The sequence below is a fragment of the Orussus abietinus genome, unplaced genomic scaffold (assembly GCF_000612105.2).
Source record: "Orussus abietinus isolate OABI.00-Male unplaced genomic scaffold, Oabi_2.0 scaffold11, whole genome shotgun sequence".
Lineage (NCBI taxonomy): Eukaryota > Metazoa > Arthropoda > Insecta > Hymenoptera > Orussidae > Orussus > Orussus abietinus.
Genome location: NW_019396016.1, coordinates 1,962,708 through 1,990,675, shown reverse-complemented (window position 1 = coordinate 1,990,675; position 27,968 = coordinate 1,962,708). Strand labels below are relative to the sequence as shown.

Sequence of the window (27,968 nt, the reverse complement as noted above, 5' to 3'; positions counted from 1 at the left end):
CCTCGACTTTAAGTTTTCACGGGCCCCCTCCCTCGCGTCCCTTTTTTTCGGCCTACATCCGCGCCCTCGATACGGGAGCACCTTTTGTCACCAGACTTTGACGGATCGATTCGCCCGACGCTCGCCGGCGCGTATCGGCTTCCGGGCGATCGCGATTGGCTCATCGTTACCATGGCGAGAACCTGGCGCGCGTCCTCTCGGGTTTCCCTGCGTCCCTTGCGCATTCTTCCCCGGATTCCTCCTGGAATTTTGCCGGCCTGCGGGACTTTGCCGGGTTCCGATTCTTCCCACTTTCGAGAGCCTTCGACGGGGTTGACGCGAAATCGGAGCGCCTCGCGACGCGTTGCAGCGGCCTCCTGCAATTTCTTTCGCCGGGCATCGACATCCTCGTAAAACGTTATTTACGAAGGTCATACCGGGGCTCGAGCTCCCATCCACGGCACGGAATGCGTTCAAAGGAATTTCGGAATGGCGCCGATAAATAATCTTTTATCGAGACATCGGGAATCGCTCTAAACTCTTTTCAGGGGGTAGTTCGCCCTCCGGAGACCCGGCACGGTCCCGAGGAATAATATTTTCCGTCCCGTGGGGGAAACCGTCGCTTCCCGACGCCTCTCGCGGCTGCGTCGGGGCGTCGACGGCCGCGTCGGACTCGCCGCTTCACCGGGAACCGGGGGCATCGATTTGCCATTTGTCTCGCGAGCGGGACCGACGTTATTCCCCACCGAATGCGTTTCGGTCGCGGCCGCGTTACCGTTTGCCCGATGGCGCCTCCGCGCGGGTACGAAGGACCGCGACGGTCCCGAGGAACGGTTTAACCCCGCGGACTCCATCCGGGGATTTTTGTGATTCGGCCCTCGGCCGGGGAGGGAAATCAATGCCGGGGTAGATTGGAAGCGGACGGCGTGGCCGGCGGCTCTCGCGCGTCCCAAAACTCGAAACGCCTGGAATTTTGGAAAGCAAAGAGCCCGTCGCGCAGTGCCCGAGGAAATTGGCAAGCTCCGCATGCTTCCGCTTTTCGGGCACTAAATTGGAGCGGCCAGCGGTTGCACTTTGGCGCAGTGTTGGCGCGTTGCTCCAAGTTCCGCGCCGCGCGGAAGTTAGCGCTCGCTCGGAGGGTCTTTCCGAGCCGAGTTTTTCCGCCGCGTTTTCCGGTCGCGAGCTACCTCGCTCGAGATAGCGGTCGCCCCGTTGGCCGGCCGGCGATAAAGTCGCCGCGCGCGAAAACTCCACCCGGGAAGGCCGGGTTATTGATTTATCCCCTAACCCGGTGTAAAGTTTGGACATGACGTTTCCACCCGGAAGCTATTATTGGCCTTCTCGAACGCGCGGCCGCCCGATAACGCGACTCGTGAAGCGCGGCTCTCATTCCCTGCCATGCATTTCGGACGCAGGCGGCGAAAGAGGTCGCATCGAAAAACGAGTCCCGGGACATTTGAAACATCCCGACGAAACCGAAGACGAACGCCCCGCGCTCGACGTCGAGACGCTTCGAGGCGTTTCCGCGGAAAGAGAAGTTTTTTTCGCGGACGTTCTCCACCCGATTTCTCGACGGGTCGTCGAGGGGGGTCGTTCGCCGGACATGACAAGAAAACCCTGGATTTCCGCGATAATAGCTGCTCTTCGGGGTCAGCCACCCGGCAGAACCTCCCGTCGCAATTTTTTAATTTTTTATAAAAAATGGATTTTCATGGGGGTCAAGACTTTCGTTAGGGCCCTCGCGTTCGCGTAGTAAAGTTTCAAACGATTCGGTACATCCGGTTCGAAGAAAAGTTTTACGGGCGACTGACTCCTCGGATGCCGTTTTTGCGTTCCCTTAATTGCGCGACTCGATTCGCAGGGAGACCGGACGCGATTCTCGCGAGCGGAAAGCGATATCGCGAATCGACGGGTCGACTCGTCGGGGAGACGCGATTCGGGGGCGAACAGGTGTAAACCGGGAAGCATTTGGCGGGTATTCGAATTCGTCTCGGGGGCGGGGTAACGTTTCCAGGAGAATATCGCCGTAATAAAGTACCGGGGGATGCCGCGGGACAGGGAGGGCGCAGACGGAGGGTGGCGGAGGAGAGTTGCCGGCTCGTTCAGGATTTCCTTTACGGACGTAGCGTTCGCAAACTTGAGTCGTCAACTCGGTGTCCCCTAAATAGGAGTAAATACTCTTATTGCCGGCATCTCTCTCTCTCCTCCGTTCCTCGTCTCTCTCCGACACCCGGGGTTCCCCTTTTCCCCGTTTCTCGCGACTCTCGCTTTTTCTCTCCCGTTGAGCCCTCCCGGTGATCAGCGAACGTCCTAACCTGTTGCAAATTGCGATAGCGAGTGGCGTTTCTCTCTTCGGAGTTCGTCAGTTTTTTATCGTCGACGTTTTCCATCGCGGCCGGGGTTCTTCCCTCGAAATCGCCGTTAACTGGCATTTTCGCGAGAGACCGCGCTTAATACCGAGTCGGTCGCCGAAGTAGGAAAAAATGAGAAGAGAAGAGGGGAGAAGTTTGCCGAGCAGTCGAGCGAATTCATCGAATGCGTTTCGAGTTCCCTCGTCGTGGCTGCTTTCGACTCTTCCCTCAAAAACGTAATAAACTCGGGCCCTTCCGGCGCCTCGCGGTCTCTAAGTGCTCCGTTATAAAGGCGCCTTAAGTGCCAGCTGACCCGGTTGAAATAAAAATATTCCCGCGCGTAACGGCGCCCCGGACGACCGCCCCTGGAGTAGTTACGTCGCGTTTGCGGTTTGCATTTTAAAGAAGCAACGACGAGGCGCCCCGACGACCGTCCCCCGATGGCGCCGCTCCCGGGAAAACGTCGAGAAATTCGGATTCGCGGGCGAGGAAGATCGAGATCCTCCAATTTTTGGGAAAGGGGTCGAGGAAGAGAGCGCTCCTCTCGAGGCGGATCTAGAGCGGTCGGAGTGTGAAAATTCGGGTGACATCGAGGCGCGAGAGGGTCGCGTTATTAAAGCCATTCCGCGCGGTACGCCGGCTCCTGGTAAAGAGGGGGCGAGGGAGGCATTAACGCTCCCCGAGTAAGACCGGAGAAAAACAATGGGACACTTGTCCGTCACCGCTCTCCCCGGGGTCCCCACTCGCCCATTGTTTCGCGGCTCCTCGACCGCCTCGGGAGTGCACCTCGCCCTACAAAAAGTACCGCGTTTCTCGTCTATTAGCACGAACAATTACCGTAAAGTGCTCGATTCGATAGAACCCGCGTCCAAGGTCCCTCGCGACTTCTCCCGAGTCTCCAAATTCCGCGTCCTTTCCTCGGCCTCGGGACGACGGAAAGGACGCCTCGATTTCTCCGGATCGCGACTCAACGCGGAATTTTAAATGATTTCCTCCGGGCGAAATTCAGGCAGAAATAGAGGGAGGCGGTTTGGGGCCGGGGGTAGGTATATATACGCGGGATACTCCTGACGAGGGAAAATTAATTTTTCGCGGAGTTCCGCGGAAACGTTGACCGAGGTCTTTCCCGGAGTCGCGAAGCTCGAAATTACGGGGGAGAATTTGGTTGAAACGAACATTAAGGAAAATGGCGGCGGATCCGGGAGCGCGATTCCGCGAACCGGCTGCATATAAGAGCATTATGCGGGGATCACGAGGGTAAACAGAGATAATCTCCTCTCGGCAGGTTCCCTCTTCTTTGCTCTTCCGTTTTCCCTCTCCGTCGTTTGCCCCATTTTCCGCGCCCTCGAACCAGCTCGAAAGCCCAATCCCGGCAGTCGCGTTCTCCGTTGCCGCGGATGCAAATGGGCCCTGATATTCGTTAAGGCGAAATTGTCTTAACGATAATCCACTGCCACCGAGTCCGCCCTCGATCCCGTCGCCCCCCTGTCCCCCGGCCCTCTCGAACGCGTTTCCTTCTTTCTCCTCCCTCGAATTTCCGTCTTTCTCCCCGGGACGCCGCGATGCATATTAACATCCCGCGACCTACATTTCGAATCGCGGGACCCGCCTGCCCCCTGCTTAAATTTTTATCGCTCGTTTTTTTCCTTCCCGTCTAGGTTTACAGGCGTAATTACGCGAGAGCGTTGCGTTTTCTGCGTACGAGAGGAAAAGAACCGCGATATGGAACCGCAGGGATATCGCCGTGCTTTGTTAGGCGAAACACGCGTTCGTTCTCGTTTAATCGCCGACATAATTTCCTGCCCTGTAAAGAGCCTCGTAAAGCATAACGTTAATTGCGGGTCTCCCCGCGACGCGGGCGGCGTCGTCTCGTCCCATTTATTGCTCCTCCCGGGTCAATCGGCGAACTCTCCTCCGGAAAACCGGCGAAAAATCGATACTCCCCGTCCTTTCCGAGAGGTCCTTCCTCCTTGTCCGGATGGACCGAATTTCCGCGGGAGGGCTAGAGCCGGCCGGCGATATCCGCGCGGAAGCTCCGCTCGGGCCGACGCGACGGGCTCGTTTCGTGCCCGTGTTTGGAGATAATTATTTGCGGCGCGGTTGCCAATTAAACATTGTTACGTACTTCTGCGTGCACGTCGGCAAGCGGCGGCCTGGCCACGACAGCCGACAGCCGCAACGTACATCGGGGACGAACAAACTCTTCGTGCCCGCGTCCTCTCCGCGCGGAGGACGACGAGGCTCAAAACTTTATGCCTCCCAACCTCTCCCCCTCGATCCTTTCCTCCGGGTAAACTTCGTCCTCCTCCTCTCCGCGGTTTCGCGTCTTGTCCCGCGGCGGAAGCCCGGCCGAATTTCGCCAGGCGCCACCGATTATCCGGAAATCGATCGGCCGCAAGACGGAGGCGCGATTCGGCCGGATTCCGGACACAAAGTCGGCCGGATGCGGCGTGGAGGAGCGTGTCGCGTTCCGGCGAAACGGCCGCTCGCGATTGGGCGAGCATCCGAAATTGCTATTTTGGTTTCGGCAAACGAGTACTCGCGGATGCCGGGCCGCGAGCCCCGTCTCTCTCCGCCTCCCTCTCTCCGCCGCCGGGAGAGGGCGGCCCCGGGAACGCCGGAGGTTAGGTATTTTCAATCGATACGCTTTCCTCTGTTTCTCCGCGTTCATTGCGCAGTCCTCTCTCTCCGTCGATCACTCGGCGGCCCGATTGCCACATTTGTTGCGGCAAATTGCATTGTTCTCTCGCCCGACCCCCCGCTGCACTTTCCTCGGGAGTGCGCGAGTCTAACGACCGCGGTCCACCTCCCACCTGGATGGCCTCTCCGCTCCTTCCGCATCTCCCGTCCTCCTGGTCCTGGAAGGGTCTTTCCCTCTCGCCGACCATCTCCGTCTCACTCGGAAGGACCGCGACTCCCGTCCCCGTCCAAGTGAATCCCTTCTGCCGACCTCGCCAATGACGCGATCTCGTCGACGCGATCTCGATCTTGCCGCTTCGCGGAATCCGCCTCCTCGATTTTTGTCTCCCTTCGAAATCGGCGGCGATTCGATTACGGAATTCTGCGCTCGAGCGTGCTTTCGGGTTCGTCGACGAGGTCGCCCTCGAGGTCTCGAGGACCGCTCCTCCAGGCACCGCGAGCGACCATTAAGTAACGAGAAACGCTCCGTAAGAATTGCATATTCCTAAGCGCTCCACTTTGCCCCGACCTGACGAGCACTTTGGTCTGGCACCGAAGAGGCGGAAGAGCAGCGTCGAGCTCCGCGGTTAGGTGTGAAAATTCCCAACGGCCTCTGAAGAAGAAACGGCGGAACCGGTATCACGTGCCGTTTAACGATTATGTCGACGGCGCCGCGAAACTCTTTCTCTCTCTTTTTCCCTCTCCTGCTTCCTGTCTCCTCCGGGTCTCTCCGCCAAGATTCACGCCCACGCTTTGACAGCCATCGCGCGGTCGAATCGCGGGGAAATCAGGGCGAATCGCCGCGCCATTCGAGGAGATACGTATTCGCGAGGATCTTCGAGGAGATGCCCGGGGTGCTACGCGCGTAGCTACACGTGTAGGTATCGTAGAACGGCGGAGACTGCGGCCGCGTCGAGGGTCTTTCCTTTGGCGGAGCTATCGCGATCGAACGACCGAACCAATCGCGCCTCGGAAGAGCGCGTATCCTCGGAGGAACGGTATCCCGGCAGGAACGAGTCGTTCGCCCGGGCGGAACGAGGGGAACTTCCCGGAGGGAAATATCCAAACTCCTCGGACTCGGGCAGGTGCAGCTGCAGTATCGACGTCGGGACGCGCCGGGTGCGCCGCGACGCCGCGGCCCGATCGAGGACCCTCGAGAGGACTCCTCTTCCTCGTCCGATTCTTTCCTCGCGTTGTCGCTTCCCTCCCACCTTGGAACGTAATCCCGCCTTTCCTCCGCCCTTGCTAGGTCCTTTTCGCCGGACTTTTTGCCTCTATCGAGACATCGGCTTCTTTTAGTCTGTACATCCAGAATAAAGCACGCAAGAAAAAAAGATGCATCGCGCGAGAAAATCCTTCGATGAAATATGTCTAGAAAAACGTTAGATCGAGGGAAAAAAAGTTCGTTTAAATCGACATCAATTTTTCTTCCCGATGATGTAATTTCTACACGATTCGGGCAATTTATATATTTGTTTCGGCCAAATGATCTTTTTTCTCGGAGTACGTCGTCTTTTTATAGAACATTTTTTTTTTAGATTTTCTTCGTTCCTCAAAGGGGCCTTTTCCTCATTCTCTCGTCCTCCGTTCGGTTCATTTTCGTTTCCGCTTTGTCTCCTTCCACGCTTCCATTTGCTTTTTCTACGTGCCGTCTTCCGCGCCCTCCGGGACTCGGCGTTTTCTTCCCTTTGCGGCGAAGTGGCGGATCTCGAGTCCGGCTTAGTTTTCCCGATGACCGAGCTTTCCCGAAGCTTCTCGCGAGGCCTGGGGCGCCATTTTTCCTTTTCCTCCGGTTCGTGGCGCAGTTACCGAAGTTACAAGCCACGAAGGTTTCCCTCTCCTGGCGTCGCAAGATATATAGGCGTTCGCTGAACGTCCGTCCCCGGCATCGATTCGGTCCTCCCAGTGATCTCGGTCACGCGCGAGCTGGTCTCGGCTCTTTTTTCCCTGGTCCTTCTCTCGGGACCCTCGTTCCGGTCCTGGGAAAAAACTCCGAGGATTATTGGTCACTCCGATCTACGCATCCGTCGTCGTCTCTAACTCCTCCGAACGCAGGCTCCCATCTTAGGAGGGGAACGGGTCCATTAGTCCAGGGGATCGTTAGACGGACGTTTTTATCCTCGGCCTTTCTTTTCGCCACGACTAGGGAAATGCGCCATTTAGGACGCTTCCATGCATATCTACGTCGAGAAAAAAAAATTCAGTGACCCAAAGAAATATTTTATTAATTCAAGGAATAATTATTTGGCTCGAATAAGTTCAAATGAACACAAGTTAATTGTCATACTTCCGAAGAAACAATTTATTCGAGCTTATTTCGGTGGTATGATACTTTATCGATTTGCCTTCGTCCGAACGAATCCGTGTATTTTTCGACGCAGCACTCCGATAACTTATTGCGAAAAAAAATGTAGAGCGACGTGATATCCTGGTGCGTTTTTTAGTAGGCGTTTCCCATACGCACGTACCGTCAATGATTCGATTTGCGGCTCGGCACGAAATACGATAACTGCGAGTGCCAGGAAACCCTTGCGAGGAGTCGCCGCCTCCGGGAGGGTTCCCGAATTCCCGTTTACCCTGTCCCAGGGCATCCAGAAAATCCCTATGTACTCTCCCGAGGCCTTACATACGCATCGGGATACGCCTACCTATATCCGTTTACGTTCGGGTCCCTGTGGCGGAAATTGAAAGTACTTAAATGGTATATATCAAGTGGCGTCCGATACCGCGAGGACGCCACTCCAACCGAGAAACCTACGGTCGTCGTTTCGATCATGATTTCGCTTTGAGAAAAAATTTGTATTTTCTTTTTCTTTTATTTCTTTTGCCAACGCTACCCCCGTTGAACCCGGGGAAGCGACATCGCAGCTCGTCGGCCGAAAAAGCGCGTCGCCGGCTTTGAAGTTTCGAGGGAACAATGAGACTTGAGAAATGACCGGTCCATTAGACCGTATTTGGCCATCGCGGGACATTTTTCGCCGCCGTCTGTCTCCGGATATCTTCCGTTTGGCCCGCTCGGCGAGACAAAGGGCGGTGGGAACTCGGGTCGAGGATTAATGGGACATGCTACGGCTTCCACCGGGAGTCACCGATTCGCGCAGGGGAACGCGATCCCATTTCCGGGGGCGCCTTCGCCCCCTCTTAAAGTACTTAAGGCCAGGTCTCGATACTCATAGGTGGCTGCGCGCTTAATCGATAAACTCCAGGGGAGAATTCGCCGAAAAGGAGAAGACGCGCCCGCGGAAAGTCAAGGGCCATTGTCGTAATACGAGGAGCATCGCGAGTATTCCATGGCGGACACTTCCGCTTCGAGATTCCCGCTGGCGAGAGAACGTTTCCCTTTCGGACGTTTTCCGCTCTTTTATCTCGGATGGCGAACCTTTCCTTTTTCCTAGACGCCGTAAATGCATCGACTCCGTCTCTTGTCCGCGTCGTCGTCGGAAATAAGTAACGTCGTCCTTTGCCGTTTCGCCCTTTGCCCTCCCCGTGTTGATTTTCGTTCCTCGTTCCTCTCTCTCTCCGACGTAATTAAATTCACGTTGATGGCTCACAAGTTCAGAAACTCGAGGGTTAATATAATATGAACGAAACGAAGGTTGAACTTCCTTCCGGCTGATTCTCTTTCCGCCCTCCATTCGCGTTATTAACGTTTCTATTTAGTTATCATTACGTCCGTATTCGAGGCGACGCGTCTCCACCGGTACGAATATCGGTCGAGATTTCGGCCGGATTTTCCGGTTTCCGTCTCGGCGCGCGTCCCGACGTAAGTCGAAAAGTTGGACCGACGGGCAGGCAGTTCGGAGATTGTTTTAAATGCGACATCCCACTCGTTTTCAAGACCAATTAAAAGTTCGTCCCACCTTTCCTTTCCCTGGATTCTCATCCCGGGATCCGGGTTTCCTCTTATCCAAGGCGCGAGAGGTTTGTCACGTTACCGGCCAGGAAGTTGGAAACAGCCGATGGAGACGCGGCGATGCCGTTACTTAGAAAGATGCAACTTAAATTGGCCCCCTTACCCCCGAGTTCCTCGCGCTAATGAATACTCGTTGAATTCCGACTTACGTGGATCTCCGTGGCGTAATTACCAGGGGTGGTCTTTGTCGTTTCTCGACGGTTTGGCCCGAGGAAACGAAAAATTGGCTCGATGAGAGGAAACAAGAACGCGTACCCTCGGATGGATTTTCCTTCCTCCATTTACCGTTCCGTATTTCCTCGTTAGTCCCGCCGTTCATCCGGTTCCTTCGTTTTATTTCCTCCTCCTGGAACGAAAAGGAACGCGAGTTTTACGGATGTATTTCCATTCCTCTGGTCGTTTTGCCGCATCCGCGGAAGCGGAGTTCGGGTCTGGCCATTTTTTCCGACGAAAACAGCCAGACGGGGAGACGGCAAAATCGGGAAAGCGGCGGGGAAAGGGAGGTTCGATTCGTTTTGCCGTTTTACCGACTCGCTGCCTTCTCGAGCAAACGGTTCCGGAATGGAGGAAGCGACGTTCGACCCTTCCATTTCGCTTTCCCGGCGAACATGGCCAGTCTTAACGTTCCCCTCGTCCCCTCGTTTCTCCTTAACCGTACAAAGGTATATTTCTTTCCTTCGATTCCAAGGCGGACGAGTACCATTTTTTCTCGCCGCCGAATTCCAATTACTTCATTTTCATCCTCCTTCTTCATCCCCGGAGAGGTCCAAGTCGCTCTCGGTGCTTCGTGCAGATTTACTTAAAGCGCTGAAATATTGCCAGGTGGCGGATATCGGGCTCGAACTACCGAAATGGGTTCCATTCCATTCCGGCAGCTGACTCCGGATTAACCGCCCGAGAGGGTTCTTCGGCCAGCCGAACGTCTGCAGGAGCGAGAGAGAGGGTAGTCCCCGAAACGTCGGAGAGCTCGGGGAGCTTCGTTGCCAGGGGAGGCCGTCGCGTACCCAGATATTGCTTCCTTCGAGTTGCAACTTCTAGCCCATAATTGCATGGAATCGCCGATGCTCGTATTCCATCCGGGAGGCGATCTGGATTCGAAGTGTCGAGACCATCGGATTGAGGATAAATTAACTCAAGTATAACTAAAGCGGTACTCCGCTTGTCTCCGTCGGGCTGTGGAGTAGCTACGCGGTATGGAATAAATGCATCGCGTAAAGCACGTATCCAGCGGACGTACAGCGAATAGCGATAGTAATGGAATAAGAACGTATCACTTAATTACATTGATTAAGGTACGTCCCTCTCGCCTACGCGTCGTGCCACTTTTTTAGGTTTACTCCCGCCAGGTTACGGGGCGATCGAAAGTATATCGGATACATCGATGTTATACAGGGTCGAACGAGGTCTCGCCCGGCGGTTAATCTCCCGGATGCACCGTCGGTGCATTTTAAACGGCGCATCCCCGTTTCGCCCCTCTTTCAGGGAGGTTCGGCTCGGGCGTTGCTCCTCTCGGGTCTGAAAGTTCTCGGAAGTCTCGGAGAGGGGAAGAAGTAACCGGAGAATGAAATCGCCCGTAGTCCGACATTTTGCCCCCCTCTCGGGGACGGAAAGTTTCGACGCGACCTTCGCGCACTGCCGGCATTCCGAGAGGAACGGTCCCGCCAAGGGGCTACGGGCCCGAGGGGGGAGGGGAGAGAGAGGACAGTCTTGTCGTGATTTTGCGCCTTTAATATCCAGTTTAAATATTCATAAGGAGAAGCGAAGGGCGGAGAGAGCGGGCGAGGGCTCGTCGACGACGTCCCTCCTCGGGCCGAGGGCGAGTCGACGGGGTAGCCCGCTCCTTAAAAATGAATTCCTCCCTCCGTTTACGGATACGCGGGCGGACACATCCCGAGGGCTTCGGCCCCCCTTTTTACGATCGAGCCGAGTGCACGGCAAAACGTGATGAATTAATGACCTCCGAACGAAATCCAAGGAGGGCAAACGCGGAGGGGGAGGACAAAGCCTACTTTGCATAAAAGCGAGAGGTGTCTCGCTCGTGATTTCCCCCGAAAATGGCTATCCCCCTAAATTAGCGGATCAAAGACCGCGAGTCCCGCGCTCGCCGAGATGCACGAGGCGTCGCGCAAAGTAAAGGCTCGAGAAAAGAAGACAAAGAGAGGGCTGCATGTACTCCGCCTCTCGTTCGAGCTCGCGCCTCCTTATTTAACGGCCGTACATCGCGCGCGCTGGGCTAAAGAAACGTCGGAGCTCTCGAGAGGACCCGCCAAAGGAAGTTCGCGATTTTCCAAGGCGCCGTCGAAGGAACGTCGAGGACGTGGTCGAATTTCGCTCCGTTTTGTTCGACGCGGACCATGAGTCGATCGCTGGTCCTTCCCGAGAACGTCGCGAGAAAGTCCGAGGGCGTCTCTCGAGTCGTCGTTAAACGCGCCTTAGTCCGCCGTAGGAAAAGTTTTCTCCGTCCGCGGAGCGGCGGCCCGTTCCCCGACGGTCCCGTCTCGCTTCTTAATTATCTACAACCGAAGGGAGTACCAGGGAGGGAGCGATAGAGTGGAACAAGGAGGACGGAGCGAAAGGGGATCGACAGGGAGAGGCGGAGGAGGAACTCCTTCCGGGGTAAAGGAGCCCGCCCGCTCTTAGTCGTTTAGCCGGCGAAATGGCGCCACGAGAGCGGTACCTCATAAATCACTATTAAATCTTGAAAGGGTCCGCTCTACAGCTTGTCGAGTAATCTATCAGGACGGTCTACCTAATATAACGGCCGAACGGGCCGTTGGCGCGTTCGCGGGCTTCCGATCGATCCGCGATTCGCGGTTCGCGCATCTTCTGCTGCTGACAAGCGTCGATTTAACGCGAGCGCCGGGGCGACGTCGGATCTCGCGAGTGGAGTCTTTTTTGCGAATTATCGATGTTTCGATAAAGTGGCGACCGTTCCCCGCTCGCTCCCCTTCCCGGTCGGCTTTAATCGCAAAAGGAGCTGGAACGACGCGCTCGGGGCTAACCGGCGAAGTTCGGGCGCAGCCAACTCCTGCGGCTGACCGGTATCGACTCGAACTACTGGAGACCTCGCGGCCTCCGTAGGAGCAAAGCGGACCATCGATCGGCCGCACGGGAAAGAACTTCGGATTTCGATCGATGGATTTTTTCACGACTGCGCCAGATAATCCGAATCTAGCCCGGATCCGGCGCAGCCGTCTAAGGTAAATGGGCCATCGGGAGAGCCATTGTATTAGCACGGACTGCTCTCATTAGAATTATGCCATGGAAGTGGAGACGGCGGATTCGCATGATAAATCTTGGTACAATATCGGATACGAATCGGTTTAGGTTTATTGGATTATTCGGGTTTGCCGGGGATTCCGATACGGTCGAGTGGGAATTGCGAAATTGCCCCTTCTGCCGCTCCCTCCTCGCCGTCTCTCTTTTGCGCGGTAAGGAGCTCGGTTCTTAGAGCGGGACGATAACTCTCCCTCGAAGTGGGTCATATTCATCTGGATTAGCGTCGTCTTTTTGCGAAGTGTCAGGTTGGAGATAGCTCGCGATCGAGTCTCGCTCGTGTATCGAATAAACGTATCTTGACAAACGACGAGTCTCGCGAGTCGTTGTACTTTCGCGGTCGCGATCGGTCACGGATGTCACTTTGGCGTTGTAATTGCAATTCGGTAATTTTTTTACCCCGCCAAGTTGGAATCAATCATAGAGAGTTTATACACGGGAAATAGTGGGACGAGCGCCGGTAAACGAGGCTAGAGCCGCGATGCGATTTATAGGCGATGCATTAACTCTTGCGATCGCGGGCGTTCTCCCGGCGGTCTTTGTGCATCGTGGCCCGACGAAGCCGGCAGCTCGCGCAGTCTGGGACACGTCTATTATCCGAGATCCAAAAATCCCATCCCGGATCGTGGAATATTTAATACGAGCGTCTGGGCAGGGGGGGTCGTAAATTTTACGAGCCTTCGGCGGGCCGCTCGAACGTTATCGATTATCCTTACGTGTATCGGGCCCGTCGTTATTTCTCAATGTAGCCGGAATATGGTATCCGAAAACGCCGGCGTCGCGGAGTGAAATAAAGTTTCACCTACTTTTTCTTCCCCCTTTCCGGGGTATTCCTCGTTTGCGTATTCCTCGACAGGCCGGAAATCTCGGCCGATTTGGAAAGCGACCGAACCTGCCGGATAAATATCTCGTACTCGTATAATTGGCGATGTCGGGCCGGGCACCGCGCAATTTCGGGACACGCGTGTGGGTCCTCGCGCCCGCCAAATAGCCGGCCAATCGAAATTAATGGATGTCGGGACCCGATAGCCGAAATGGCGAAATTAATATTTTTAAATCGTTAATGAAATCCGTACCAGATGCGACCGGTATCAATAACCGGGGCGCGGGGATGAAAATCAAGCCTCGCGCGACATTTCCCGGGTGCCTCTCCCTCGGCGCCGCCGTTATCGTTATTATCATCGTTATTATTGTTATTATTCTTATTGCCGTTACCGTTACAGTCATTGCCCACGTTGGCGTTCGTTGTTACCACCGCGTCGGTCGTATTAGCGTCGCGGACTAAATTATTAATTTAAATAAGATTCGACTCTTCTGGAATTTCTTGACGAGGAGGGTCGATCGAGTCGTCGAACGTTTCCGCAGGGACGGGCGAGTAATCTTGGATCGTTTCGGCGTTGCCTCCAAACAACGCACTCGACGGCCAGGGTACAATCTGCACCGAGTGCCGTACTTTCGTGCTAATATTATACTCCGCAATCGTCGAATCACCGCGATGGCACGATGTCGGCTATAGCGATACACGGTACGCACAAATGATCGATCATTTCCGCCGGGGCGAATCAATGACGCGGCTGTTTGCATCAGAAACCACCGGTCGACTGCATGCACCGTGGTTCGACGTGGCACTCACAATTAAATGGCATTACGCATTAAACGATTAATCACCATTATCGCTTAAGTAAGATATCGGAGTTTATGCGTCGGACTGGCAACAAGTATTTGCGTTAAATTAGCGTTTCACGAAATCGAGCGATCACGGACGACAAATACGAAATTCATTTTTCGTTTCAGATCGAAGATGACCTGGCGACTGCTGATGGCGTTCCTGTTGTCGCTGTCCAGCGTTTTCGGCGCGCCTCGAAAGGGTGAGTTTTTCATCAAAAATCGAAATCGGCTTCTCGGTCACCGGTCGATTCGTCCAAAAATTCCCCAGGGAACCCCTCGGCCCGGCCCGGTGTCCTAATTAAAACGAGATTCGCCTTTAATGAACCCGGCACTTTCGCGGCGAGCACGCTTAATTTCGCCGTTACTTCTTCCTCCTTTCCTTCGTGTCGCCGTAATCCACGCCTAACGAAGTGCGGATGGAGCAATTAAACATCCCCGTTGGTAAGATAAATCCCTAACCGTTCGCCCTCGACGTTTACTCGACCCGACGTCCCGGACCCGCTCGCGAATCTCGCAGTTGTAGCTGCAACGTTGAGAGGAGACTCGTAGATCTCGACATCTCCCGACGCTTAAGTTCGCGTAAAATTCGCGGGACTCGACCACGGCCCGATTTCCGACATTTCGAGAATTTCCCAAACGCTCGGCGAGTTTGCCAGTCCGCGCAAAAAGCGCATCGGATCGCGTTACCGCGGGCGTAAATAAAGAAGGAAAAAAAAAACCAGGGGTGTTCAGCGTTCGGTGTCGTTGCACGGGGACGCGCGCGGACGTTAAAATGGTAAATCTAAATGCATCGCGACGCGTCGTTACGGCGCCCAGCGTTATGACAACGACTCGCTGTTATTTCGGGATATTAACGCGAACATTAAGCTCGCGTAAACCGAGTCGACGAGGACCACAGTGAGGCAGGGGATGGTCGAATCTCGACGTAGCTTGACAAAAATTTGCATTCGTTAAGGTGAAGGGAAACCATCTCGACTGAGACACTTTTCTAAAGGGTATTGGATCGAACCGTTCGAAACTTTGACGCGGGACTCGCGAGCATCTAAAAATAATTGCGACACTTTGAAAATTTGGATTCTTGAAAAAAAAAAAAAAAACTCGTTCGATTTTAAACTCACCTTCGGACGTCGTCGGCCCGAGGGCGTCGACGTCGAGAAGGGACCGGCGATGGGGTAGGGCCGTCTCGAGGCACGATCCCCCTCTTCTCTTCTCGCGCTCGGTCGAGGGCAAAACCAAGACGAGACCGAACCCCGAATCCTGGCACACGGGGGCCAGGGTCGCCAGGGAGCAGCCAGGACCGCCTAGGGACCTGGAGAGAGCTCGCATAACTTTCGGGCCCGGGGTAAAACGAGCCTTATCTTGCTCGGGGGAGGTGCACGTTCCAGACGGTGATAAGGCCCGCCGGGGAGAGGCCAATCCGAATTTGCCCCGCGCCACTGCGAGATCGTCTCGTGCTTTATGGTCGGCATCGGATTAAAGCGCGCGACGTTAGATCGAATCTCGATGGCCTCCCGCACGGAAAGTTGGCGATCTGATATCTCGGATGGATGATCGGAGCGATCGCGATAGACGACGCATCGCGCCAAGGGGGCGTCCCGAGGAACCGACGCCTCGGGCTCGGACAGGCAGAGTTCCTTCCTGCCCCTTCTATCCCCGGACGACTCGCCGGATATACCGAGCACGCCGTCCGGAATCCCTCGAGTCTTGTATTTTTAATGCATCCCCTCCCCCGGCGTCGCGGCGCTCCATCCCGAGAACGACCTGGCGCGATCGTTTAATGGCGCCTCGCGAAGGACTGGCGACAAGTTCCGGGGCGTTCGTTAAACGGTGTCGAGTCGACGATCGAGGGGTACGAATTTAATTCGGCTTATCAACCGGAGAAGGCGCGCTCGTCGCGCGGGTAAACGCACTCTTTTGCGGAATTCGAGGGGAGAACCGTCGCTCTGGTGGAGAGCCCTAACGAAACCCGAAATACATCTCGTAATTCTAATTACTCCCCATTCACGCGGTTATTGCTCCTCTGACAAGCGCTTTAGCATTACGCGCCTGCCTATGCAGCTCGCCGCATTATTCCGGCACGGGTAAGCCGCTCGGAGATCGCATTAGCCGTAAAAAGCGCATTGCGGACGAGGCGCGCTGGATGCGCGGGTTCGGGATCTCTCGGGAATCGCGGCGGAATGATTTATAATCCGGACAGATCAGTGGGAGCAGAAATCGGGCGGCCGACCGCGAATTTTCGGCGGAAGCTCTCCCTTCTCCTTCCGCCACTCTGCGCACCGAATACCGTCGCGAAAGATTGGCTCCCAACGTCGACTGCCGTCTCCTGTCTCCGGCGAGTGGCAAAGGCGGCACTCGAGGCGTACCGAGCAAGAATTTGCCGAATGCCGAGCAGATGCCATCCGGCTCAACCGCTGGAGGTTGAAGTCGTCGTCCCCGCTTTGGGGGCGAACGTCGTTCGGAAGGAAAATCGGCGGAAAATTTGCGCTTTTCCCTCCTCGACGTGACCAGGCGCGGGAGAAGAGTTAAAGAAGCTTTAAAGGACGGCTCTCCGCGTCGGTCAATTAATCGTCGGCAAATAATTAGCCGAAGTGCAGATTTCGGCGTAATCGCGGTCGACACCGGAACGCGAGCTCGAGTCGGCGGGAGACTCGCCCATGGCTGGTCGGTGCTTTGTATTTGCCCATTAATAGTGAACTACCATCCGAGCCTCCGGTTGCCCGGCAGCCGCTGAGAAATTAACGGAAGCGCTAATTGCGTTAGGTAACCGGGTTACCGAGAGGGGCGCGACTCGCCGAGACCCGGCCCGGGTGCCCCGCTTGCCCCGCTTGCCCCGCTTGCCCCGTTTCCGCGATTTTTCCTCCGCGATCTCGCGTCGCGGATGGAGAGGGAATAACTTCGATTAAACCGTCCCTTTCGTTTAATCGACCTTGACCGGCAGCTGGAACTAATTGGACACGGCAAACATTGACGCAGGTGCGACGGGGGCGGCAACCGCGCCGGGAAATAATTTGCGGAAAGGAAGGGCTGACTTTGCGTTTTCGCGTTTCCGATCCCGCGAGACTCGGGGTGCGGGACGGCGCCGTTTGTACACGGGAAAAGTAGGGTAATTGGAGGCGGTTTAGCCTACTCTTTGATTTCTCGCGGTTTTATTTCAGAGCCGGTCTACTCGGACGCCCTCGTCCTCCCCGCGATCCGCGCCCCCCCTTTGCCGACGAGGTCGGCGATCGATTATTCGGCAATCCGGCTGGCAGGAAGTCACGGAAATCGGGCTCCCCCGCCCAGGGCGGTGGGTAAAAGATTCCCTTTGTCCCGGCCCGACGTCGGGGAGATTCGATCGTCCATTGCCCGGTAATCCGAAAGGTAACCTTGGACGGTTTGGGAAATTATGAATGAGCGCGAGCCCCCCTCCGCCTCGAATCCGACCCCGGCGCTCCGCATCCGCGCCCCGTTTAAGTGCGTCGCGATTACGACGCGGAGGACGGCGGTGGCGGGATCGCTTAATCAAAGGGAAGGAATAACTTTAATTAAATCGCTCGTTTAATTAACCCTGACCCTGACTTTGGGCCAATTACGCGGCGTAAACATTGACGCGAACGCGAAGGAGCCTCGAGGCGCGTTTCTCCCGCGACGACGCGCGTCGCGGTGGTCTTTGGAATACGTTTTTTCCACCGCGTCGTCTTGCAAGGTAATCTTGATAAACGGCGGCACGCGCCCCGCGAGTAAATACCTATGGCGATTTTTTCGGTTTTCCCGAAAGACCTCGCGGGCCGAAAGGATTAAACGATGACCATATTTCAGTATTTGTTTCCCTCTCATTTTGCGAGGGTAATTCTCGACTCGTTCGTCTCTTTTATTACGCCAGTTTCCTCTTGATAAACGGTATACGTCTCGTGCGTCCGCGGAGGATATATTAGGGCTATTTAATAAACGCGGCACCGCGTCTAGTCGCGTAGGCTGTGAAAACGGGACGGAACGATCGCGCGTCCGCGACGGAATTTCTTTCGAGATGAAATTGGCGCCGCTCGGTTTTCGCTCATCCGGGTCCTCGTTCTCCTCGTTTCCGTCGTTTCTTTCGTTCCTCGTTCCTCTTCGCGGAAGCATTCCCGTGCATTAAAGTTAACGAAGCGGGGACACGACGCGGGGCCTCTCGATAATCGAGCGGCTCGTTTTCGGGGGCCGTGCATCGAGCCGTCGCGGAGTAGGTCAAGCCGTGTACCAGCCGGCACTCGGCATAAATATAAATATGTATTACGCTGCCGCCGCAGCTGCAGCTGCATTAGATATATTCCCGGCCGGTCGGCACCATGGCGGCGCTCCCGCTAGGTTTTGCCGCACCCGCTGCCAAACCGGAGCGCGATTTTATGCCCGACTGCTGGCATCCTCGTCGCGTTTCTTAACGCCTTCGCGACCGCGCGGCCTTCACCTTAGGACTACCCTTCCCCAAAACCCCGTGGCAAATTTCTTCGAGGCAATTCTACCGCAATTTATCGTGGCGTCGGAATAACCAATGACGGAGAACGTAAATTTACGTGGGCATTTTCATCGGCACGGTCTCAGGGGTCGAAAACGACTTCCAGCGGCTGGTCTCGATCGTCCGTCGCTTTATCGTCTCCTCGTCGGCATTGTTTCCTTGCTTTACGAGCGCGTCTGCCTCTCGGAAACGCCAATATTAATTCGGCCCGGTTGCCATCGGCGGACCCGGGCCAAGTTTCCCTCGAGCCGAGCGTTTTGTGGCGGGCGCGCAATCAGGATTGCGGCAAACATCGCGAAGTCACCCCGGGAAGTCTCCGACTCCGGGGAGACTTCGCTGCGAACGGCATTCAAAGTCCGGCGCGCAAACGAAGTCGCGGCGGAGTCGTTTATTAAATGCAGGAGCGAGGGGCCGCGAATGGACGGGGTGCCGCTCGTGGAAGACGACCGATCCATTATGCGATTGCTCGTTATTGTTTCCGCGGGCTGAGATCTCGGAACCCGAGAGATGGGTCGATAATAAAATCAAAGTGCCGACGCCGGGAAGTCGGCCCGGTCCGGGCCAGCCTTCGCGGGGCTCGAAAGGAAGAACGGGACGAGCGAGACGTGCGAAGGGCGCGGAAACAAGGCGGCAAGAAATCGGGGCCGATGGAGGGCTTATAGATTTGGAGTACGCCGAGTGAGTCGATAATAAAATCGGAGTGCCGATAAAAATTCAAAGTGCGCCGCTAACCGCGACTACGTGTCGCTTTCTCCGATTCAAAGCGAGTCGAACTCGTTTCGGGGTTGCTCCTTTACGGTCCCGGTATTATCTGGAGCGACTTCCCGGTCGAGCTCTTCGGGGAAATATCGATGGGTCGATGGCTTTCGAGGAATTCGGCGCCCTCTCCCGTGTCGCGCTACCTTCGGGCTGTAACCGTTTCCTTGAACGGGTCTGCGTGACCGACGAGACTCTTACGTATTACCCCGAGAAAAATGCCGGGTAAACGAGAAAGGCTAAACATCGTCGTCCCCTCGCAAATGGCACCCTGTCTTTCCTCGTAAACTCGGTCTGGATATTTCTTGGTCGTCGGGAGCGTTCGTGGACGCGCGCTCGGAGGACGACCGATGCATCCGTAATTTATGACGTTTCCGGAAATTCTGTACGGAGAAACGCTTAAGGCCGTTTCCGGGAATCTCGGGGGACCGGCGCGGCCCCCGAAGGCCTGAGAATCCGATCTCGATCGGCGGAGGACGAGGACAGGGCGCCGGCCTCCTTTTCCGCGCCGAATCTGTTTTCCAAGACGGCGACCCCGCCCGTAACCGGTAACAACCACTTTTCCTCGGGGTGACGTCGGTATTACGAGGGCGATCCCGAATCCGGCCACGTTGGGAAGGACGAGCGAATTATGCGAGCGGTCCGGCGGTATGCTAAAGGAGAGGCTCGAGGGATGCCAGGACTTCGTATAAAACTCTTCCCTCCGCGACGCGGACGGAACGTCGCGTTACGATGCCCTGCGGTACGCGGCAAACGAGGTGGAAGAGGCGTCGCCCTCGGAGAAATAAATATCCGGGATATGCTGCCTTTATAAACGGATAAACATCTCGATAACTCTCCGGGGGGTCGCCACGGCACATCTCGCCGATACAATGGGGCGCGCCGCCCCCGCGCTCTCGAGGATTCCTCCTCCTCGATGCCGTCCGCCTCCCGTTCGATTTTTTTTTCTCTTCTCTTTTCCATGGATATCTCGTTCCGGGTTTTGGTTTCGATCACCGGTCTGCCCACCGTCGGCGACTCACGTCGAGGCGGTCGTCGATAAGGCCGAGATAGGCGGCGAAACGCTTCCCGAAGAAACGACTCGTATGGTTCGCCGTATTTCCCCCGTGGCTGACGTTTCGAAGCTTCGATGGGCGAATTTTTTTCCCCGCGTGTACTCCGTCGACGATATCGCGAAATATTCGATACCGAGCACTGCATTACCCGCGTAGTATATACCGTAACGCGGTCGGTCCGTGGGGGAAAAAAGTGGAAAAACATTCGTTTACACAATGTTTCATATTTCGGCCATATCTTTTTTCGTCAGACGGCACGTCGGGGTGTTTGCGCATGTTTTGTAAAACCAATTTCTGAACGTCATTTGAATCTACGGGAAAACAGAGGGAAATGTGCGTTTCGCCGCGTTCCTTGTTCCCCTCGTTCCGCGCCGAACGAGAGATCTCGAAATCTCGCCGAGCTGACGGAAAACTCGTGTTTCTTTTCTTGCCAAAGTCAATTACGCGTTCGGTTCCCGGGACTTTTCCGGGTTCTCTTTCGAACTCTGGCGACGACGCGGACCGTGGATAATCGATTCTAACGAGAGCTTTTCTCGCCGCGTCTAATCGACTTTGAATGGTTGAAAACGTCCGGTCGCTGCGCGTTTAGCGCGAGGAGGAACGAGTCCATTTTTATTTTCGAGTATTTTGCCTACGAGGACGATCGTCGAATGAGTCGGTGCTTTGCTTCCTTCCATTAGTGGTTCCGCGAGCTTCTCGCCAGGAACGCAGGGGGTTTGGTTTGAAAAACAAGGTGCAATTTATATCGGTTCATTCCTTGCGGCTCTTCCGTCAGTTATGTGGACGGAAAATTGAATTTTTCACCACAAGCCACGTTGGATTAGATAGAGCGGCTCTTATGAATAATTAAAGGCGTCGTTATTACTTCGCACTTTGAACAATTTTTCTTCCTCCTCGTTGCTCCGACCCACCCTCTTCCGTGAATATTTTCCGCGAGGAGTTGATTCATGTACGCGTGTGACTAACATTCGAGGAGACGAATAAAAAGGCGGCGCGCGTCCTCGCCGCAATTGCGGAGGCAAGACGCGGTTTCGAATGACGGAAGGCGACGTAATAAACCGCGGGCGCGATGGACGGTCGGCGGGTTCGTTGTTTCGAGTCGCGTCGAAAGTCTCGTTATTAAATCCGCAGTGCGTTGTCAAATGGTCCCGAGATGCGTAAAAAAGGGCGGCGCGAAAAGGAGTAAAAAAAAATAGGACCGAGCCGTGGAGGGGCGTCTCGAAACTTGGGAACGATCTCGCGGCGAAGCGGAAAAGCTTCTCGAGCATGGGCCGATGAATTTTCCGTGTTCTTCCTTTTTCGGCCGAAGCTCTCGTTTCACCGGGCAGCCGGCGAAATACGGAAAACTGTTTAATTGTCTGGGAAAATGTCCGGCGGTTCGGGTTCTCCGCGCCTGGAGCACCGCCGCACCGCCGCGTCGGCTGTCCAATTCCGTCTCGAGTTTTAATAGCGTTTCGTTTATTTTACAGTGTCGCGGAACGTCCGCTCCTCTAGTCACTGCCGCGTTCGAGTTTTTCTTCCTCTTCTTTTTTATTTATTCTATCGCGGTCCGCGGCAATTCAGCCCGGCCGAGCGCGGATCAAACTCGCGATCGGGCTCTAACGCGGGGAAGGCCCTGCGGAACGTTCGCTCGTTTTCCGCGCGAACGTTTATTCGTCGTTTCGTTGAAATTCCGTGGTTTTCCCGATGACGACGTTTGCGCATTTGCTGTACGAAAACGAGTTTATCGAAAATCGCTCCCATATAAACACCCGTCGATTTTTGGTCTCGAAAACGAATCGTCGATCGGCTCGATCGATTAAAAAAAAAAAAAAAAAAAAAGTTCGCAATCGTCCTCGCGGGGCACCACAAATTGATTCATTGACATTCCTATAGTGCGCTTAATCCCAAAATCCGTTCGGAACGTCACTTCAAATAGGATACCAAACGAGACGCCGAGTTGGGAACTTTCGGGACGAGATTACGAGGGAGGATTAAGTTCGACGAGTGGAGTTTTGCACGAAAAGGCGTTTTTTCGCTTCCGGGGTGGCCGTTTAATAATCCGTTAAATCTACCCGGCGCCGTTTCTTTCTTTAAAACGTATCGGCCGGAGAAGATCCGGCTCGGCCGATCCCGGATCCATGAATTACGGAGAGGCGGAGCGGCGCTTCGAATCCGTTCGGTGGGCGCGGAACCGTCCAGTTCCCGCAGGATTATTTGAGAAGCGGCGCCTTCCCCGCGGAGTTTCCCGCGTGTAATATTTAAAGGACCGTCGGGCCGTTCCTCGCCCTCGACCAAGCCTTCTGCATCCGACGCCTTTTGTTTCCTTTCGCCGTTAACAATCGCAGTCGCGACCGTACTTTCTGGCCAACTTTTCCACGCCGATCTTCCGTCGTACATACGCCCGCGTATGTATTTTATGGCCGAACCTCGCGCGAGGCCGTCCATCGATCGACCCTTGTATACCTTTCCGAACTTTGTCCCTTGAATATTTCACGGGCTTTCTGCAACCTCTTTCTCTCGAGGGGGGCTCCGCCTATCGAGAAGTATCGGCGACGAGCGACGACTTCGCAGAGACGTCCGACCTCCGTCGAAAACTGCATCGGGCCAGCTGCACTCTTGGATTCTTCAGGGGACGAATCCGGGAAGGCGAACGGAAGAAAAAAATCGCCGTCGACCGTCATCGGTTGATCGGAAGGAGCGCTTTAAGGTGATACGAAAGGGTCATCCGATATCCATCGAAAAACGTCAAAATAAATATAAAACTTTTCTCCAAAGAGGGTGCACCGATCAAGTTGAAACGATCACGCGTTGAGGTTTCAAGTTATTCGGGGCATCCAGTTTGGAGAAAAGTTTTATAAATATTTGTGTGTGTGACGCGTTCATATCACCTTAAAAATGCAGACTCGCGGAAACGCGTTTCGACATTGGAACGGATTCGCGGCGGAATCGGCGGTTCCGCGAGAGAGGAGCGAGAGGTCGGCGAGGGTACCGCGAGAGGTTTTCTTCCGGTCCCGCAGAGCCGCATCCGGTCCCGGGTCCGGCTTCCGGCCGGCGGGACGGGTCGAGGCCGCGAATAAAGCGAATTGGATTTCTCTCTTAAAATCTGCATTCAGGGATGGATATACAGGCGGGGCCGCGCGGGAAGGGGGAGACGGGATAAGAGCGAAAACGCCACGGGGTGAAAAGGGTGAAAAGGGTGAAAAGGGTGGCGGCGGGTGCGCGCGAGTACGGGGCATAGAAGCCGAGGTAATGGCAGAACACCGCGCGGTTGCCGGTATATGAGCCGGAGCAACACGGTAACGCCATTACCGTGCTTAATGAATTTATCGTCGGTAACTTAAGTATAATTAATACCGAACTTTTGACGCATCGTCTTGGTCTCCTCCCGGGGAGCATCCCGGCAAACGATTCTCACCACCCCCGCCGAACGGAGCCACCTTTCGGCTTCGATTATATTTACGACTCGGAGGATTTACGAGATCCCCGGAAATTTTGAAATATTATCTCCCACTTGGGTCGACCATGGAGATGCACGGCTTACTTCCGGTCCGAGGGAGGTTTCCCTTCCGGCAGTCGGGAAAAACACCGCGTCTAGGTCGCTCTCGAGCGAGTAATTTCGAACGCGGCGATTTCATTCCCCCTTAAATCTGGAGGTAAGTCCGAGAGGGTCCGAAACGGTCCCAAAGCGATTCGAAGCTCTTCCCGGAAAGAACATCTCCTCGTCCGTCTCGTCCTACGTTTTTTGGCATCTTTATTACGCCGTTGCACAACGGGTGCCGGTAAATCCCGAGGAACGAATTGTACTCGTAACGGAGCGGCGCGATATTTCGCCGGGGAATCCGCGTAAATTTTCCGGCGACGATGAATCGCCCCGATTGCTCATTGCGTCGCTGCCTCCGGGCTCGCAGATTTTCCCGCCGCCCCGCAACGAGAAGAGCGCACCGATTATATCGGCCATTCCGGGAGCGGGTGATAACGGCGGAAGGGGGGAGACCAGATTTTTCCGGGAAAATTCTCTTTCGCCACCGCCGGTCTGGAAGTGGTAACCGGCGCGTCATCGAGCCGCGAATTGCGTTCTAATTCGGTTTGGCCCACGACCCCCCCACCTGATACCTGTGGGATGGTCGACCGCGGTAACGGTTAAAGCGACAGGAGGAATTACACCGGACGGTTCGCGGATTCGCGGGATGTCACGGAGGAAATTTGGAGTTTCAGTGGTCCTTGGTCCAGAAACGCGCGCTAATCGCCGGACCGTCGCGCGTCCGAACGTTTATGCGGCCTTCCGAGGAATTACGACCGTAAGAACCGGGGACACGTCCTGGGACCCTTGCGAACGGTCCACGGGCGCATGCTTTCAATTTCAACCTCGCGATCGGGTCGGTCCCCGGAAGTTCGGCGAAGTCGACGCCTCGGATAGGACGGTTCCGCAAAAGGAACGCCAGGAGCCATCCGCGATTCCCCGTCTACGATGGAAATTCAATATAAAGTCGAAAGGACGCGAGAGCGACGCATGCGGTGGACGCGAGTAGATGTTCAAGGCGGAGCCGTATAGCTGTCGCGGCGTCGGACGCGCCGGAATTCGCTGCCAACCTCGAGAGCGACCCCTGCGAAGGGACTCCTAGGGGGTCGCGGATTGTCCCGGAGGGCGGCGATCCTTGGGAACCGGGGAGGTACGATTTCCTCTCCTTTTTCGCGGGAGGGAAACGAAAGGGTTACGCAGGGGAGAGTCGAAGGGGCGATCGAGGTAAACGGGGCGCGAAGGGGAAGTGGGTGGAAATTGCGCGGCAGCCAGCGGTGACGGGGCGAAACGTGTCATCGGCACGCCACTGCCAACGATATTCAATTAATTTGCCCTCGTGATTAAAATTAAAAGCACGCGCAGCCGGGTGCACTTTCCGGTGCACCCGGGCCCGGAGAGGGCGAGGGCCATTGACGCGGGGGCTGGGGCAATTGTCGCGGATTTTGCCCTGCAAAAGGTCGAGATTTCCGGTCACCTCGAGGGCGGTTCGACCGGGAAGTCCGGAAAAATACGGAAAAATACGGAAAAACACGAGAAAATATGGGAAAGCCGGGTCGTTCCGTTTTTGCGTTTCCCGCCGCTTAGCGCTTCGAGGAGCGCATCCGGGGCCCCCGGTGCACCCGAAGGACCGAATGCACCGGATGCCCCCCGAATCGATAGCGGGTCGGCCGGCTGCCGGAGATATCGGTTGGGATATTAAATTTATCGCGCGACCTCGTGCGGACGATTACCGGGGCCGGCGGGCAAGGCGGAGTCGCCGCTCGCGGGACGCGCGGCCTCGCCGTTAAAAGCCGAGAGTGGGAACCGGCATCCTGGCACGCTCCGAACGGCTCGTATAAATTCCGGAACCGAACGTCGACAGGGAAGACGGAGGACCGAGAGTTGCCGAATCGATCCATAAATCGGCGAGCGGCGTCCGCGCGCGATTACGCGCCCCTGGCTAAGCCGGGACGCGGGCGATAAAAATTTAATGACCGCAACTTCGAGGCCGCGGGAGATCCCCCGCCTTCGGGAAACGCCGCGAGAAGCAGGCCCGGCGAAATTAAACCGGGAAGAATCCCGCGGGAGAGACGCCGCCACGGTGCGTTCGGATCTTATTAAACGGAGTTCGAGCGATTACTCGGATTTTCTCGGCCGCGGAAAACGCCTCCGCTTATTACGCGCGGATGGCTCGACGCGGCGGCGGGGAACGCTAACCGGAACGAGCGGCCCATCGGCCGCGATCGTCTCCCGGCTTTAATCGGCCCTGCTTCGGCTCTATCTCGGTTTATATCTAAACGAGGGATTGCCGTTTATCGTCGCCGCGGTCGGCTACGTTCCGCCTCGGAAGCACCTAGACGCGATAGATGGGTATCGTCCCGTCGCGCCGTTATAACAACGCTGGAATTGAATTCGTAGGAAGCGATAAGCACCGTCATACGCGTTGCCTCTGCCGAGGAAGATTCGATGAAAATGCACGCAGGAAATGTTGTCTAGACGGCATAAGAGCGATTCACTGGCGATGGAGCCGTATAAAGCGTTCGCGTCCACGAAGGAGTTAATAACTCTTTGGGATTAACGGCGATCGCCCCAAAAGGGGGGACGATGACTTCAACCGCTGGAAGGCGTTGGCATCGATATTATCAATTGTTGGGTTCGTAGATTTACATCGTTTCCCTCGCTTTACCGCGAAATCGCTGGGGAGGAGAGCGCTCTTAATCGACGGACCGTTCGGATATCCGGTTGCCGGCTTCGGTCTCTCGAAGCCGGGATTTCGTCCATGGAGCGTTCGACGTCCCCCTTCTGGAGGACCCCCCGGTCCTCGGGACCGGGAAGGGGCGAAGCGTCTCCCGAGGGGGTTGAATCACTCCGTGTCCGTGACTGCACCCTTCCCGTGGTTACGCTAATTCGGTTAAGCCAAGTTTAGCGCAGCCGGTACGCGAGCGAAATTTATAATATTCACTTTGTGCCCGGGGCGGATTCGGAACTTCTTGCATGCGACCCGGGATCCCCGTGGCGCGAGATAAACGCGGCCGCATCGCCGCGTCCTCGCCCTCTCCTTTCCCGTTCCCTCCAATTTCTTTTCGAGTTTGTGCCGAGGCTCCCGACGCCACGAGCGAACGAGTAAACGAGGGAACGCTTCCCGTTGGGCGGGCAATTTTCTGGAGCCGATCGCGGGGAATCGCGAGACGAGGAAAACGGTCGCGCCGTTACCTCCCTTCGAGTGCCCTCGGAAGCTCCCATCGCGATGGGTTTACATCCCGGTGTTCGCCGGAAGTGATAACCCTAAGTCGGAATCCCCGCAGACCGTCCGCAGGCACGCTTCCTATTCGTCCCCGTTCCTCCTCGTCTTCCGCTGGGTTTTCCGCAGGATCCTCCGCGTTTCCCCTCCGACCACCCCTCGAGCTCTCACCTCCCGCTCTCCCGACCTTATCCCGTTGTTTGCTCGGTTTACGGTGTTTGAGCTCGTCCTAAAACCTTATCGTTATTTATAACCACCGCCCACCGTCGCGTTAATACACTTTTCTCCATCGGAGAAGCCTCTCGCGCGGCAACCTCGAGCGCCGATGGTCCACCACCGGAAACCGAGAGCTTCTCCGTTTCCGGCATCTCTGGAGCGATTTGGGGGGGCTTATCCGGCTGGGCGTCCCAGAAGTGGAGGTGCCCCCCGGAAATTCGATTTTCCAGCGAGACGTCCCGGCGCGGCTAACAAATCGTTTCGGAGCACCTCCGGTTCGTACGGTAAAGGAATTTTCGTCTTGGGTGTCTCTTTGCGCGCGCATCCTCGGCCCATCCGGAGGGCTCGCCGAGGGCACCTACCCTCGGCGCACCCTCGGTACCCCTTCGACCACCCCGGGCGGTGCATAACTCGCATTTAAATGCACGATTCGCCGAGGTATTCCGAATGCCTCGCTCCGGAGGGTTGCGTCCTCCGGAAGACCCGCGCTGCCTCCGTGAAATATATACAGTTACCCGGGGATAGACGGGGAGGAGATGTATTATAAACTCGACGGTCGAGGACGAGGACCAGGACCGACCTCTCCTCCCACGTGGCTCCCTCCGTCTGTGCGTCTTCCTCCGGGAGCTCCTCCGGTGTCCCTTCGGCGCGAGAATCGCCTCTCTACCTCCCGGAACTTTAAAGCGAATCCTGCCAGTGAGACTCAAACTTCTCCCCGGCTTTTTCCCCTCGACCTCGCCCCTCGTTTTTGTCCCTACCCCTGGAGGTCCTTTTTTCCACCCCCGGACTCATTTTATCGCCGTTTCCCTCGCGGGGCGAAATTTTACGAGAGCGAGCCAGTCGGCTCGCGAAGCTCGCGAGCTTTCGGAAGCGAACTGCCTC

The 27,968-nt window shown here is 55.9% G+C and overlaps 1 protein-coding gene across 1 annotated transcript in view; it reads left to right on the top strand.

The window, feature by feature from the left end:
• The window catches only part of LOC105703987, a 73,698-nt gene that overhangs the window by 18,491 nt on the left and 27,239 nt on the right, over nt 1-27,968 (top strand). Inside the window, exon 2 of the mRNA XM_023434664.1 lies at nt 13,993-14,066. Within this exon, the coding sequence (XP_023290432.1) occupies nt 14,000-14,066 (67 nt within the window). The 5' untranslated portion in view covers nt 13,993-13,999. The remainder of the gene's footprint in view (nt 1-13,992; nt 14,067-27,968) is intronic.